The sequence below is a fragment of the Coturnix japonica genome, chromosome 25, assembly GCF_001577835.2.
Source record: "Coturnix japonica isolate 7356 chromosome 25, Coturnix japonica 2.1, whole genome shotgun sequence".
NCBI classification, from domain to species: Eukaryota; Metazoa; Chordata; class Aves; order Galliformes; family Phasianidae; genus Coturnix; species Coturnix japonica.
This window is the reverse complement of record NC_029540.1, coordinates 228544-244402: the sequence shown is the minus strand read 5'-3', so window position 1 is coordinate 244402 and position 15859 is coordinate 228544. Positions and strand designations below refer to the sequence as shown.

The following is a 15859-nucleotide window of genomic DNA, read 5'->3' as shown; positions in this document are numbered from 1 at the left end:
CCTTCCACTCCTCCTCCTTCCCCTCATTCAGGTTCTCATCCATCCTCCCTCCCTTCATCTGCTCACCTTCTATCTGCCGTTCCATCTCGCCCCCCATCCATCCTCCTGCCCCCCATCTTTCTGCTCCCCCATTGCCGTCCCCATCCATTTCTCCCCCCATCCATTTCTCCCCCCATCCCCGTCTCACGGCCGCGCTGTGTCCCCGCAGAGGACGAGGTTCGGCGGGTGGACCTGGTGTCGGCCTCGGTGGTGGTGGTGGGCGCCATCGCTGCCGTGCTGCTCTGCGTCCTCGTGGTCGTGGTGGTCGTCATGACCCTGTACCACAAGCGCAAGACCAAGAGAATCTCTGAGAAGTAGTAAGAGCCGGGCGGGGGGGGTGGGCTGGGGGTGGGATAGATGGGGGGGACCCCACTGTGGGACCCCATGGTGGGAACCCATGGACCCCATGCATCCCATGGTGGGACCCCACTGTGGGACCCAATGGTGGGACCTCATAGACCCCATGGACACTGTGGTAGAACCCCATGGAACACATAGTTAGACCCCATAGGCCCTATGGACCCCATAGACCCTATGAACCCTATGGTAGGACCCCCACAGACCCCATAGTGGAACCCATAGACCCCATGTACCTCACGGTGGGAAACCATAGACCCCGTGCACCCCATGGTGGGGCCCCATGAACCCCAAAGACCCCATGGTGGGATCCCATGGACCCCATGGTGAGCCCCACTGAGCTGTGGCCCCATAGCGAGGAGGAGCTGACGCTCACGAGGGAGAATTCCATCCGCCGGCTGCACTCCAGTCACAGCACCGACACACGCACACAGGTGGGACAGGGCTGGGGGTGGGCAATGGGGGGATGATGGGGACATGGGCGTTATGGGGACATGGACTTTGGGGAGCCATGAGGGTGGGAATCAGAGCGACTAAAGGGGATGGGGATCGGGGTCCTCGTGGTGATGAATACTGGGGTCTCCTTGGGGTGGGAATTGGGGTACCCAGCAGGTACTGAGCATTGCGGTGCCAGGGGTTGGGGTGCCATGGGGTGGATATTAGGGTGCGTGGGGATGGGGATTGGGGTCCGTGGGGAGGGGAACTGGGGTTCCCATGGGGCTGGATAGCAAGGTGCTATAGGGACAGGAATTGGGGTGCTGTGGAGATGGGATTGGGGTCCATGGGGAGGGGAATTGGGGTTCCCATGGGGCTGGATAGCAAGGTGCTATAGGGACAGGAATTGGGGTGCAGTGGAGATGGGATTGGGGCCCATGGGGAGGGGAACTGGGGTTCCCATGGGGCTGGATATTGAGCTGCCATGGGAAGGGGATCAGGGCACCACGGGGATGGACATTGGGTGCCCATGGGGCTGAGTATGTGGGGAGCTGGGTGTGGGGATGGCTGATGTGTTGGGCCATGGGGGTCCATGGGGGTCCGTGGGAGCCCCCCGGTTCTGACAGCGCATCTCTGCAGCTGGAGGAGACGCTGCAGCTGCGCACGGAGAGTCGTCAGGGCAGCCTGCGTGGGGACAGCCTGCGTGGGGACAGCCTGCGTGGGACCAGCATCTGCTCTGCCATGGTGAGCTCCAGGGCTTGGGACATCCACCCTGTGTCGGTGCCCCCTGCACGTGTGCAAAGCCTTTAGCACACGCAGTGCCCGTGTCCAGCCCTTCCTGGTGTGTGTGCCTTGCACACTTGTGCATCACACCCTTGTGTGTTGGGGGACTCACAAGGGGAATGAGCATTGGGGTGTCCTTGGGGATGGAGACTGGGGGGCTCATATGGAGGGAAGTTGTTGGGGTGTCCATATGGGGGGGGTTGGGGTGTCCATATGGGTGTGGGTTGGGGTGTCCATACGGGTTCAGTTTGGGGTCCCCATGGGGCTGTGCTTTGGGGTTGGGGTGATGGTGACGTGGGGTGACTCGGGGCGGCCCCGTGTCCCTGCAGAGTGAAGAGGCCGAGGGCCGCAGCTACTCCACCCTGTCCACGGTGCGGGAGATCGAGACGCAGACGGAGGTGCCCATGTCCCCATTGCTGCCCCCGTCCCTGGAGGGCAAAGAGGTGAAGGAGGAGGAGGAGGAAGGTGGGGACAACCCCATCAAGCAGGCGATGACGCACTTTGTGCAGGAGAACGGCATGCTGCAGGCACGGCCCAGCACCAACGGCATCTACATCAATGGGCGCGGGCACCTGGTGTGAGCAGGGATGTGGGGCTGGGGGGGGGACAGACATGGACCACCGCCCCCTCCCTGCTGCCCCAGAGCAGTGCTGCATTGCTGCATTGCTGCAGTGCTGTGCTGCCGTGCTGCAGTGCTGCCATGCTGCATTGTTGCCGTGCTGCATTGCTGTAATGCTGCAGTGCTGCATTACTGCTGCGCTGCTGCCTCCCACCCGCAGCATCACCCCGGTGCTGTGAGGTTGGGGCCGTCACCGTGTTGTGGGGACGTGGCTCCTGTCCCCCCCTGCTCCGTGTCCGGGACACGCGCTGTGCGCTCCGTCCCCACGTGTCACCCAGCCCCGGTGCTGGCACAAGGATGGGGACACACCACGATGGGGTCTGGCCCCAGACGCCGCCCTCGGTGCTGGTACCAGCTGTGGGACACGGGCTGTGCACCAGGACCGGCCCCACGTGCTGCTGGCACAGGGTTGGGGACACGCCATGACACCGGGATGGGGCTCCGTCCCACAGATGCCACCAGCTGCTGCTTGGACCCACAATGGGGACACGCTGTGCACCAGGACTCTGCCCCCAGCTGCCACCTCTGCTGCATGGCACAGCATTGGGGACATGCACTGTGCCACCAGGTGCCACCTCTGCTGCATGGCACTGCATTGGGGACATGCACTGTGCCCCCAAATGCCACCTCTGCTGCATGGCACTGCATTGGGAACATGCACTGTGCCACCAGCTGCCACCTCTGCTGCATGGCACAGCATTGGGGACATGCACTGTGCACCAGGATGGGGTCCTGTCCCCAGATGCCAGCTCTGCTGCATGGCACAGGGCTGAGGATGAGCCACGCCACCAGGATGGGGTCCTGTCCCCATATACACACCTGGGACACACGCTGTACATCAGGACTCTGCCCCCAGATACCAGCTCTGCTGCTCGGTGTGGGGCTGGGGACGTGTACCACACCACTGCAATGGGGCTGTGTCCCCAGATACCAGCTCTGCTGCTCATTGTGGGGCTGGGGATGAGCCGTGCCACCAGGACGGGGCTGTGTCCCCATTCGCCACCTCTGCTGCTTGGATCAGGGCTGGGGACGCTCAGTGCCCCTCGATGGGCTCCTGTCCCCTGGTGTCACTCTCTGCTTGGTGTGAGGTTGGGGAGCCGGGGACACACGCGGTGCCATAAGGACTCAGTCCCCATTCGCCCCCTCTGCTGCTCGGTGCAGGTTTGGGGACACTCAGTGCCCCATATGGGGTCACAGAACTGTGGGGTCCCGTCCCAGCTGCCAGTTGTGCTGCAGGGCCCAGCACTGGGGACACCAGGACGTCACCCATCCCCAAGCACCGCCCCGTGCTGCTGCCGTGCTGGGAACACGGGGACCCCACAGCCCCCCCCCACTGCCACCCCCCGGTCACAGCGTGGGGTCCCCACTCGGGATACACTGCAGCCCCCCCCATCCCGGGGTCCCGCGCTGTACATAGAGCTGCTGTATATAGGTGTATAGGACGGGGGTCCTGCCCCCTTTTCCCCCTTTTCCCCGTCACCGTTTCGGTTCTGAGCTGCTCGGCTGTAAATAAACCCCTGGGAGCGGCGGGCACGGCTCTGTTGGTGCACACGCGTGTGCAAAGCGCTTCTGGGGGTGCAGTGGGTGAGTGTGTGAAAGGGAAGGAGAGCAGCATGTGAGGGTGTGCAAACAGGTGTGAGTGTGAGTGTGAGGTTGCACCATTGTGCACAATCACAGATAAGGATGCACAAGTGTGCACTGCCATAGACAAGGATGTGCAGCTGTGCACAAGGATGCACAACAACGGGCAGCTGCTCACCATCGTGGCTCAGGCTTTGCACCAACACAAGGACACAACCAAGTGCTACCAAAGAAACAAGGATGCACAACCATGCACAAGGATGCACAGCCATGCACAAGGATGCACGACCACAAAGGACACGACTGTGGGCAGCACAGAGGAGGATGCACAACCACGCACCACCATGCACAAGGCCACACGGCTTTGCACAAGCACAAAGAAGGTCTTGCAACCAATCACAGCCATGGAGAAGGATGCACCACCATGCACGGCCACGCACAGGGATGCACAACCTTACAACAGGGCCGCGCGGCTTTGCACGAGCACAAAGCAGGACTTCAGTACGGACAGCACGGACTCACACTCATTGCACGAGGGCTCCCAGCTGTGCACCAGGGCAGTGGTGCAGCACGGAAGCAGCGCCCAGCCCTGCGGTTTCTCGACGCCGCGGCAGGAAGCCGCCCCGAAGGAAGCGCCGCGCGGGGCCTCGAAGCTGCGTCAGGCTGCGCACGGGGCTGCAGCTGCACTTCCTCCCCCCCATAGAGGAGAGGAAGGGGGTGGGGGGCCATGGGCAGGAGGAGGTGACCCAACGGGGGTCCCCGCCGTCCCCATGTCGTTGGCACTCAAAGCGCGGCAGAAGGCGAAGCGTAAAGGCGGCGGCGCCAAGGAGAAGGTGTTCGGCTGCGACCTCCTGGAGCACCTGCAGCAGTCGGGGAAGGACGGTGATTGTGGGGAGGGGGGAGGCCATGGGGGGCAATGGGGGGGGTTATAATGGGGGGTCACCCCTCGGATCGGTCCCTGTGGAGGAAGTGGGGAGGGGATGTAGGACGGCGCCATGTGGTTGCATCACGGCGTTGAGTAATGGCCGGGGAGCGGCCCAGGGAGGAACCCGGAACGTTGGGGGGCTCCTCTGGTGGATGGAGGGAAACCCGGCCCCCCACAACAACCCCACGGCTCCAGGGGGGGCAGGGGGGGGGCAGGGGGGGGGGGTTGTTGGTGGCCTCATCTGGAGGATCTGAACGGCCTCATCCATGGGGTCTCGGTGGCCTCAGCCTGAGATTTGGTGGCCTCATCCTTAGGATCTCATGGCGTCACCCACGGGATCGTGGATGGTGGCCTCAGCTATGGAATCTGGTGGCCTCATCCCCAGGTCCCATCGGTCTCCATCCGGGACCAGCTGCCCCACAGGGTGTGGGCACAGTGGGGACCTGGTCGGTCTTGTCACCCCCCACTCTCAGTGGGGAGAGGGTCTGGGGTGTGGAGGGGAGAATTTGGGGCTGGAGGGGCAGATTTGGGGCTGGGGGGGTTTAGATTTGGGGCTGGGGAGGCAGATTTGGGTCTGGAGGGGCAGATTTGGGGCTGGAGGGTCAGATTTGGGGCTGGGGGCTCTGTGGGGCTGCGGTGCCAGCAGTGCCCGTCCTGCAGTGCCGCAGGTGCTGCGGAGCTGCACTGAGTTCGTGGAGCAGCACGGGGTGGTGGATGGCATCTACCGGCTGTCGGGGGTCTCCTCCAACATCCAGAGGCTGCGGTGAGAGGGGCGGGGGGCGGGGAGAGGGGGGAGATGGGATGGGGCTGGGACTGGGTGGGATGGGGATGGGGTGGGGATGGAGGCTGGGATGGATGGGGTGGAGATAGAAATGGGAATGGGATGGAGATGGGATGAGATGGGATGGAGATGGAAGTGGGGGCAAAGAGAAGGGGACATGCTGTATCCCTGGCATTCCAGACGTCCCCATGTCACCTTATCCCAACCATCCTCTCTGTCACCACTGTCCCCCCGCCCCTCTATCCCCAACACCCCAATTTCCCCCCATCCCTTTATCCTCCCCCCACCCCACAGCACAGTTCCATCACTGTCCCCCCCCTCTGACCCCGAATCCCCTCCCTGCAGCCAAGAGTTCGATGGGGATCGCAGCCCGGACCTGACGCGGGAAGTTTACCTCCAGGACATCCACTGTGTGGGGTCACTCTGCAAGCTGTACTTCAGGGAGCTGCCCAACCCTCTGCTCACTTATCGCCTCTACGACCGCTTCGCAGTGAGACCCCACCCCTATGGGTCACCTCCTGTCCCCTTGGGGGGCACTGCTGGGGGGAGGGGGCATAGGGGGCACTGATGGAGGGGGGGGACATGGAGACATGGGGGCATTGGGGGCAGTGGGATGTGGGGGTGTGAGGATGGGGAGACGTGAGACACCGGGGACAGTGAGGATTCCAGGGATATGGGGACATGGGGACATGGGGCAGGATGCTGGGGGCAGCTGGGATACTGGGGATACAGGGACATGGGGATGAGGGGATGCTGGGGACACTGGGGATGTCAGGTCAGGCCCCAAGAGGGGTCCCCATGGTGCCAGAGACCCCCATGTCACGCTGTCCCCATGTCACACTGTCCCCATGTCACACTGTCCCCCCCCCAGGATGCGGTGGCCACGCAGATGGAGGAGGCTCGCTTGGTGAAGATCAAGGAGGTGCTGAAGGAGCTGCCCCCCCCCCACTATAGGTACTCAGGACACCCCAATGTCTGATGAGGCTCCTTGGCAACCAGCAGGTTATGGGGGTCCCCTGCACCCCAGTGGGGTCCTCACAGTGTCATGGGCGTCCCAGGCACTCTATGGGGTTTCTGGCACCTCAGGGGGGTCCATTGGAATCCCTGTGTTCCTGTGGAGTTTCTGATGTCCCATAAGAGTTTCTGACCCATGATGGGGGTCCCATGCACCACAATAGGCCCCACCATTGTAGTTCATGTCACCCTGAGGGGTTTCTGCCCCCCCTGAGGGTCCCCGACCCATCGTAGGGTTCCCATCCCGCTCCGGGTTCAGCGTCACCCCCCAGGGGTCCGCGCTCCCCCCGTGTCCCCACGCGGCCCCAATTCCTGCAGGACTCTGGAGTTCCTGATGCGGCACCTGCTGCGCATGGCGTCCCACAGCCGCACCACCAACATGCACGCACGCAACCTGGCCATCGTCTGGGCCCCCAACCTGCTGCGGTGAGCACGGGGGGATGGGGGGGGGATGGGGGGACTCACAGGGCGGGGGGGGGGCACCATGTTGAGTCGTCACCCCCGGCTGCAGCTCGAGGGACATCGAGGCGACGGGATTCAACGGGACGGCCGCGTTCATGGAGGTGCGGGTGCAGTCCATCGTGGTGGAGTTCATCCTCACCCACGTGGAGCAGCTCTTTGGGGACGCGCCTCTCTGCGGTACGGCCCCGAATCCCGACCCCCCCGACACCCCCTGACCCCAATGTCAGGTCCCTGTGACCCCCCTGCCCCCTTTAGGCACTGAGGCTTTGAGGAGCTCCCGGCTGTTCCCCATTGATGGTTCGGGGCCCTACAACGTCCCAGCCGCGCTCAGCCAGGGCGATGGGCCGCCCCCCATCCGGCCCTACCACACCATCATCGAGCTCAGCGAGCACAGGTGGGTGCACACATGCATGGGTGTGCATGGGTGTGCATGGGTGTGCATGGGTGTGCAGGAGAACACACACAGGCAGGCAGGGCGGTGCAAAGAGGGGCAGGAGAGCACACAACCAAGTGCACAGACACACAGGTGTGCAAAGCATGTGCATGGATGTACAGGTGTGCACATGGAAGCACAGGTGTGCACACAGATGCACAGGTGTGCACATGGAAGCACACGGATGCACAAGCGTGTGCTCAGGCTCCGTCCCCGCAGGAGGAAGGGGTCCCTGAAGGCCAAGAAGTGGAAATCCATCTTCCATCTGGGCCGCTCCGACGCCAAGCGCAAACTGGGGAAGGCGGAGGATAAAGGTGGGAGCTCTGCAGCCCCCAACACCCCCTGCACCCCACAGACCCCACCCCACAGACCCCCCCCCACAGACCCCACCCCACAGACCCCACCCCACAGACCCCCCCCAGCTCTCATGTTCCCCCAAAAAACAGAGGAGAAGTGTGGGAAGCTGAGCCTGCGCCCAGCCAAGAGCATGGACTCACTGAGCTCAGTGCCGTACAGCAGTGATGGTGAGGGGGGGCATGAGGGCATGGGGACATGGAGAACAGCAATGGGTCGGGGGGGGGGGATTGGGAATGGGATTGGGATGGGGATGAAAATGGGATGGGATGGGGGTGAGAATGAGATTGGGATGGGGATTGGGATGAGGATGGAGATGGGATGGGATGGGATGGGATGGGATGGGTGGCGATGGATGGGATGGGATGCGGATGGTGGGCTGGGATGGATGGGGTGGGATGGGATGGAGCATGGATGGCGATGGGAATGGATGGATGGATGGTGGGATTGGGATGGGATGTAAGGATGAGGATGGGATGGGGTGGGATGGATGGGGATGGATGGAGTATGGGATGATGATGAAGGATGGGACGTGGATGGGATGGATGGGATGGGATGGGATGGGATGGGATGGGATGGGATGGGATGGGATGGGATGGGATGGGATGGGATGGGATGGGATGGAGATGGAGATGGAGATGGAGATGGAGAGCAGGCAGATGAGGACGGGATGCTCCCAGCAGACGACCCCCCCCGGCTCAGCACCACGTGTGTGATGAAGCAGCCCCTGCAGCGCCACGACAGCTTCGACACCTGCTCCTCCCTGCCCCCAGCCGGGACGTTCCCGGTGCTGGAGGAGACCCCCGAGGAGAAGCTGACGGAGGAGCCGCGGGGACCCGAGTCCGAGAGCGAGAGCAGCACCAAGTCGGAGCCCACCACCCCCCGGCCGGGCCGCGTGATGGCGGCGGGGACCCGCAGCCGGGCGGAGAAGTGCGCGGGGGTCCATATCTCGGGGCCCTTCTCCGTCACCGTCCCTTTGCACATCACCTCCAACCTGTCCCGGCTGACCCGGGGGCAGCACTGCCCGGCGCTGGCTCAGCACGGAGCCGTGGGGTCCCTGCCGTCCACCCGGCACCGCACCAAGGAGCCCGACCCCCCCCAAGACAACGAGGGTGAGAGGAGGGGGCAGCGACCCCACGGTGCGGGGAGGGCTGGGGGGGGGCGGCAGCTCAACGTGCTGTGCTTTAACAGAGGAGGAGGCTCGGCTGTCCCTGGAGCTGCGAGACTCCTTCGCCTTCCTGGACTGCCAGGACGCGTGGATGGAACATGGAGATGCAACGGGACACGGCGGCATTGGGGACAGCGATGGGGACACGGCCATGGAGGAAGGCATGGAGAGTGGGTTCATGAATGTAAGCTGGGGGGGGGTGGTACACGGGGAGGGGGTGGGAGCGGAGATGGAGAGAGCAGTGATGGTGGTGGAGGGGTTGGGGTGGGGATGGAGGGGGTGGGAGCGGAGATGGAGAGGGAATAGGGATAGAGGGGAGGGGGGGATGCAGATGGAGGGGATGGGGTGAGGATATGGGGGGTAGAGGGGATGGGGTGATAGTGAAGAGAATGGGGTGGGGATGGAGGGGGGAGCTGGGGATGGAGGGGGGAGCTGGTGATGGAGACAGGGTGGCACCTCCATGTGTCCACAGTTCTGGGTCTGGGGGCTGCACACTGTGGCACCTCCAAGTTGGATGGAGGTGGGGGCTCCCCATTGAGGCCATCACCCCCATCCCTTCCTCACCCAGCCGGGGGAGTCCCCCGTGGAGCAGCCCGCCAGCTACCTGTCCATCGAGGAGTGCACGGACGAGGACATGTTCTACATGGCGCCCAGCGGCTCCGACACCGAGGAGCCCCCGGGGGACACTGACTCCGACGACATGTTCCTCAGCGCCCACGACGAGCTCAGCCCGTTGGCAGCTGACCCCGAGACCCCCCCCAGCAGCGCGGCCATGGGGGAACGTGGGGCTGAGCCGCAGGATGGGAACCCACCACCAGAGCCGTGTCCTGCAGAGGAGGCGGATCTGGGGGACGGGGGGCACTTGGAGGATCATTATGGGGACACAGCAGAGGGGGGGGGACAGGTCCTGGAAAAAGAGGAGGGGGATGGAGGTGACAGGGAAGGGAGCGATGGATGGAGCAGAGCCCAGCTGGGGCTTCAGGGTGAGGATGGAGAAGTGATGGATCCAGGTGGGGAAGAGGGGAAGGATGGAGCAGCAAAGCAGAGTGGGGAGGGGGACCCCCAACCCTCAGAGGGGTCTGTATTGCCAGAAGGGCCCCTCCAGGAGCCCACTGAGCCCCTCCTCCCTCAGGAGGCCGTCCCTGAGGCTCCCCCAGCCCCATTAGCAGGGGATCCTCCAACCCCAATGTTGGTCCAAGGGGATCCTCCAACCCCAATGATGGTCCAAGGGGATCCTCCAACCCCAATAATGGTCCAAGAGGATCCTCCAACCCCAATGTTGGCCCAAGGGGATCCTCCAACCCCAGTGTCAGCCCCTGAGGTCCCTGAGGACCCCCCAACCCCAGCGGCCATCAAAGAATGCACTGATCCCCCACCAGAGCGCCATCACCCCGCCCTCACCCCCCCCCCACCCCCCAGGGCCGCCCCCGACCCCCTTCTCCCAGCCCTTCCCCCCCCAGCAGGCACGTCACCCCCCCACCCGGTGCCGTGCTCCGCCATGACGGCAGCGCCCCGGTTCGCCTGGCGGTCGCGCTCCGTGCGTGTTCAGCAGCGCCCGCTCCGTGCCCGTGTCTCCAAAGCCTCAGTTCGCCATCGTTGCCCCACCCCGCATGCCCCCCGCCCCCCTGCAGCCCCCCGCCCCCCCCCCTTGAATGCCGGCAGGTCCAGCTGGCGCTCACCTGCAGCTGTCTCCTTGGACGCCCATTGATGGACGCCGCCATGACGGGACGCTGCCCCCCGGATCGTCCCTCAGTGCGGCCGCATTCCGACGTTACTGTGGGGGGGAGCTGCCCCCCGCGCCCCCCCAGCCCCCCCCACAGCCCCTGCCCTTCCACAAGGCCCCAATGAGGCCGCGGCTGCTGCCGGCCGCCCCACAGCTGCATGGCTGCCCCACAGCGCGGCCTGGGCCCAGCAGAGACCTGAGGGCACCACGGGGCAGCACTGAGACATGGGGGGGGTGTGGGATTTGGGCGGGGGGCTTGTTGGAGGGGCGGCTTTGGGGGATTTGGGGTGGTGGGTGTTGGCTCCGCTGCAATAAAGTGTGGTTATGGCTGCGCCCCTCCTTCACAACAACATGGCGGCTCATGGGGAGGCCTCAGGGAGGGGGGGCATGGGGACCCCCATGGGGGGATGGGGACCCTCTGGTTGTGGGGATGGGGACCCTCGTGGGGCTCCGCATTGGGGTCGTGGGGGTGGTTGTGTTGAGTGTGGGGGGGGGTCCTGCACGTCACTTGCGGGAGGGCAAAGAGGGCGGCGCTGGGCCCGCCTTCCAAGGATTGGCCGCCGAGCGCGGAAGCGCCGCGCTTCGCCGTGTAAGATGGCGCCCGCCCTGAGATGGCGGCGGGGAACGTTCCACGCGCCCAACTCCAAGATGGCGGCGCTCAGCGGCTCGCTCTACACCGCCGCCCCAAGATGGCGGCTTCGGGGCGGGGCTTCGCCGGCCCGCTTCCGCCCCGGCTTCAGCATGGCGGCGGCGGCGCGTCCGCGCTGCGCCATGTGCGAGCGGCTCCATGGCGCAGCCGAGGCGGCCGAGGCGCGCACAGGGTTAAGGACGGAGCGGCCCGCCCCCGCGCTGCCCCCCACGGCGGCTCCCTCCCCCCTCCCGGGGCCGCCCCTCCCCTCCCGTCCCCTCCGTCCCCTTTTCCCCCCCCCAGCTCTGTGTCCCCCTCCCCAAGTGCGCCCGCCGCTGTCACCCCCCGCGGCCTTGCCCCTTCCCCCTTCCCCTTCCCCTCCCCCCTCCCATTGTTTCGCCCTTTGTGCTCCCCCCCCCTCTTAATTCCCCCCCCCCCCTTTATGTCCCATCTCCCCCGCTAAATTTGCCCCCCCCCACCTTGTGTCTCCCCGCTTTTTGTTTTCACCCCAAATTCTCCCCCGGGGTGGAACCTCAGCCCGATTGCGGGGGGGGGGGGGGTTATCCTTGGTTGTGCGATGGGGGGGGGGCTCCATTGGGCTGTGCCCCCCCCCCCTTTCCTCGGGGTGACACCGCGGTGGCCTCGGCCTGAAGTGACCCAAAATTGGGGGGGGAGGGGACGGCGACATGGAGGGGGAGGGACGCTGAAGCCGCTGCCGCCCCCCCCCCATTTCCATGTACTTCTGGGGATAAACCCCCCCCCCCCAGGCCGCCCTGCTCCCATGGGGGCTCTGCAGCTCCGGGGACCCCGCCCCTATGGGGACATTTGGGGACCGAGGGCCGCTGCCCCCCCCGGGGTGCAGAAGTGAAACGGGGGATGCCCATAAATCCCCCTGGTGACAGATGGGGACGGGGCGGCTGCTGCTGCCCCACACGGGGGGGGCTGCGTCACCCCGGGACCCACTGCCCGCCCCGAGTCACCTCCGTGGGGGTGGGGGTCAGCACTGGGGGGTCTGGTGCTGTGTCCCCGTTTCTCCTGTCCCCATGTCCCACATCTCCCGTCCCCATGTCCCACATCTCCCATCCCCATGTCCCACATCTCCTGTCCCCATGTCCCACATCTCCTGTCCCTGTATCCCATTATGTCCCAAATCCTGTGTTCCCATTTCTCTGTTCCCGGTGTCCCTGCCCCGCATCCTCTTGTTCCCCCCATCCCCAAATCCTGGCTTCCCCATACCCCAAACCTCACATCCCCATATCCCAGATCTCATGTTCCCATGTCCCTGTCCCCATTTCCCTTTGTCCTGTCCCCATCCCCATGTTCCCCGTCCCCATATCCTCAAACTCCTGTCCCCATTTCCTCACCCCCATGCCCCAAACCTCGTGTCCCCATTCCTTACATCCCCATATCTTGAACCCCAAGCCCCATGTCCTGAACCTTGTGACCCCATATCCCAAATATCACATCCACACAACCTGTCCCCGTATCCTGAACCCCATACCCCAAACCTCGTGTCCTCTGTCCCCATATCCTGGACCGTGTATCCCAAACCTTGTGTCCCCACGTCCCCATACCCCAAAGCTGGTGCCCTTTGTCCCCATATCCTGAACCCCACACCCCAAACCTCCCGTCCCCATCCAGGCTGAGTCCCCGCTGGGCTCTGAGTGCTGCAGCACCGTCTGCCAGCGCCTCTGATGCGCGGCCGAGCGGAGCGATGAAGGGGTGAGTGCCCCATTGCGTGGGGTCTTGGGGGGGTCTGGGGTTGGTTATGGGGCTGTGGGCAGCTGGGGCTGGTTTGGGGTTGGTTATGGGGCTGTGGGCAGCTGGGGCTGGTTTGGGGTTGGTTATGGGGCTGTGGGCAGCTGGGGTTGGTTTGGGGTTGGTTATGGGGCTGTGGGCTGCAGGGCGGCTCGGTGACCCCAGGGTGGGTTATGGGGATGGGAGGACGCGTCCTCACTGCTCTGCCTGTGTCCCTGCAGACAGCAGAAAGCAGCCGAGACGGAAGAGGGAACGGTGCAAATCCAGGAAGGTGAGGGGGGGTCGGGGGGGTCCCGGCTGTTTGTGAGCCCCATCCTCACCCATTTTGTCCCGGTAACACCAGCCTCGTGATGCGGGGGGGGGGGGTGCCCTGCTGGGCTGACAGCGGCCCCCTCCCCACCTCGGGGGGGTCCTGGTGGGGTGACAACCCCCCCGGCCCCACGCTGCCCTGCTGTCCCCAAGGTGCAGTGGCCACAGGAGAGGATCCCACCAGTGTCGCCATCGCCAGCATCCAGTCCGCTGCCACCTTCCCCGACCCCAACATCAAATATGTCTTCCGCACAGAGAACGGCGGCACGCAGGTGTGGGGCTGGGGGGCACAATGGGGGCGCAATGGGGGCACAGTGGGGACCCGGCATCGGGAACCACCGGGAATGGGGCCGGGATGTGGGGGTGACCCTGGTCTGTGCCTGCAGGTGATGTACAGGGTGATCCAAGTGGCGGACGGGCAGCTGGACGGGCAGACGGAAGGCACCAGCGCCATCAGCGGGTACCCGGCCACACAGTCCATGACACAGGTGGGCACCGGGGGGTGGCACCGGGGTGACGTGGGGGCCGGGGGTCCCGTCCCAACGTGCCACCCGCTGCCCCGTCCCCTTTAGGCCGTCATCCAGGGAGCCTTCACCAGCGACGATGCGGTGGAGACGGAGGCGACGGCCACCGAGACCCATTACACCTATTTCCCCACCGCGGCCGTGGCCGACACCAGCACGTCTGCGGGCGCCGGGACCACCGCCACCGCCGTCGTCACCACGCAGAACTCGGAGGCGCTGCTGGGGCAGCCCACCCCCACCGGTATGAAATGGGGAGGGGGATGGGGGCAGAAATAGGTACGGACAGGGGTGGGGATGGGGAAGGAGGGGAGGGCTGGGATGGGGCTGGGGGTGGGGATAAGGATTGGGGTAAGAGTGGAGGTAGAGGACAGGGATGGACAGGGAGACAGGGATGGAGATTGGGATGGGGAGAAAGGTGGGGATAGAAACTGGGACAAGAAGGGATTGGAGAGGGATGGAGGTGAACATGGGAACCTGGGGATGTGGATGGAGATTGAGGTGGAAACATGGAGATGTGGTTTGGGATGGGGATCAGGGTGGAGATGGGACAAGGAGATGGGGATGAGGGTGGGATGGAGATGGGGATGAGAATATGAGAATGAAGATGGGGACGGGGATGGATGGGTGCGATATGGGGGTGAGGATAAAGATGGAGACAGATGGGGACAGGACAGTGGTGGGGTGGGGTCAGGGCCCGCTGGCACCGTGGGACGTGGCACTGCACCCCACGTCTGACCCCACGGCTCAATCCGGGTCTGTTCAGGGCAATTCTTCGTGATGATGTCCCCCCAGGAGGTCCTGCAGGGTGGGACGCAGCGCTCCATCGCCCCCCGTGCCCACCCCTACTCACCGTGAGTACCAGCCATGGGTACTACCCATAGCCCCGCCATGGGGGGCATCCTGGGGGGCGGCTGTTTCCATAGGGCCAATCCATGGGGCAGGGTGTGGGGGTCAGCACTGAATCTGCTGCTCTCCCCACAGGAAAGCAGAAGCGCCGCGGGCGACCCGGGATGAGAAGCGTCGGGCGCAGCACAACGAAGGTACCGTTATGGGGTCGCTGCCCCCCGGGCAGGCAGGTGGGGGCTCAGAGACCCCCAGAAGGATCAGTGGGTTGGGGGGGGGCCTGGCTTTGTCCCCTATGAGGGCCCTGACGTCCCTGTCCCCTCTGCTCACAGTGGAGCGCCGGCGCAGGGACAAAATCAACAACTGGATCGTGCAGCTCTCCAAGATCATCCCTGACTGCTCCATGGAGAACACCAAGTCGGGGCAGGTAGGGGGCGGGGGGCACAGAGGGGATGTGGGGCTGGGATGGTCAGTGGGGCGGAGAATAGGGTCGCGCGTCTATGAGGTCCTGTATCCTTTGGGGTTGAGCGTTTATGGGATCCCATATTTGTTGGGATCCTCCATCATTGGGGTCCCCTTTTCCATGGGATCCTGAATCGTGGGGGTCCCACATTTGTGGCATCCAGTGTCATTGGGGTTCTGCTTCCATTGGGTTCCCCCAGCCATGGGGTCCCACACCCATCACGGTCCCCCATCCGTAGGGCCACCCTTGTTTGCCAGATCCATGGGGTGGGACGTGAGATGTGGGAGCGCGGTGGCTGCTGCCCCTTCCTGGTGTCCCACTGCCCCACTCACCCCCCGTCCCCCCCCTCAACCCACAGAGCAAAGGGGGGATCCTCTCCAAAGCCTGCGACTACATCCAGGAGCTGCGGCAGAGCAACCACCGCCTGTCCGAGGAGCTGCAGGGGCTGGACCAGCTTCAGATGGACAACGAGGTCTTACGGCAGCAGGTGAGAGCTGCGGGATGGGGAGGGGGGGGGCTCAGGATCAGAATGGGCCCCACAACCTCATCCCCCCCCCCCAAACCCCATCAGGTGGAGGAGCTGAAGAACAAGAACCTGGTGCTGCGGGCGCAGCTCCGCCAGCACGGCGTGGAGATCGTCATCAAGAACGAGAGCCACTG

At 64.7% G+C, this 15859-nt stretch overlaps 3 protein-coding genes across 3 annotated transcripts in view; all 3 read left to right on the top strand.

The window, feature by feature from the left end:
• Window positions 1-2261, top strand: part of NECTIN4 (nectin cell adhesion molecule 4) — a 9180-nt gene extending 6919 nt beyond the window's left edge. Inside the window, exons 5-8 of the mRNA XM_015884261.2 lie at window positions 209-356; window positions 752-830; window positions 1471-1575; window positions 1944-2261. Of these exons, the coding sequence (XP_015739747.1) occupies window positions 209-356; window positions 752-830; window positions 1471-1575; window positions 1944-2195 (584 nt within the window). The 3' untranslated portion in view covers window positions 2196-2261. The remainder of the gene's footprint in view (window positions 1-208; window positions 357-751; window positions 831-1470; window positions 1576-1943) is intronic.
• A 1617-nt stretch (window positions 2262-3878) lies between these two features.
• Window positions 3879-10659, top strand: ARHGAP30 (Rho GTPase activating protein 30). The gene is made up of 12 exons (XM_015884263.2): window positions 3879-4696; window positions 5400-5502; window positions 5866-6010; window positions 6392-6474; window positions 6853-6960; window positions 7046-7173; window positions 7252-7390; window positions 7649-7743; window positions 7876-7953; window positions 8464-8895; window positions 8975-9135; window positions 9520-10659. The coding sequence occupies exons 1-12, from the start codon at window positions 3967-3969 to the stop codon at window positions 10657-10659; spliced, it is 3342 nt and encodes a 1113-aa protein (XP_015739749.2). The 5' UTR covers window positions 3879-3966.
• Window positions 10660-11450: 791 nt separating this feature from the next.
• Window positions 11451-15854, top strand: USF1 (upstream transcription factor 1; the record flags this gene model as incomplete). Its single annotated transcript, XM_015884264.1, has 11 exons — window positions 11451-11495; window positions 12944-13024; window positions 13282-13331; window positions 13523-13641; window positions 13756-13857; window positions 13942-14134; window positions 14657-14744; window positions 14875-14933; window positions 15069-15163; window positions 15558-15686; window positions 15771-15854. Coding segments are annotated over exons 2-11 (927 nt in total), but the record flags the coding sequence as incomplete, so codon positions are not given.
• Window positions 15855-15859: the final 5 nt, after the last annotated feature.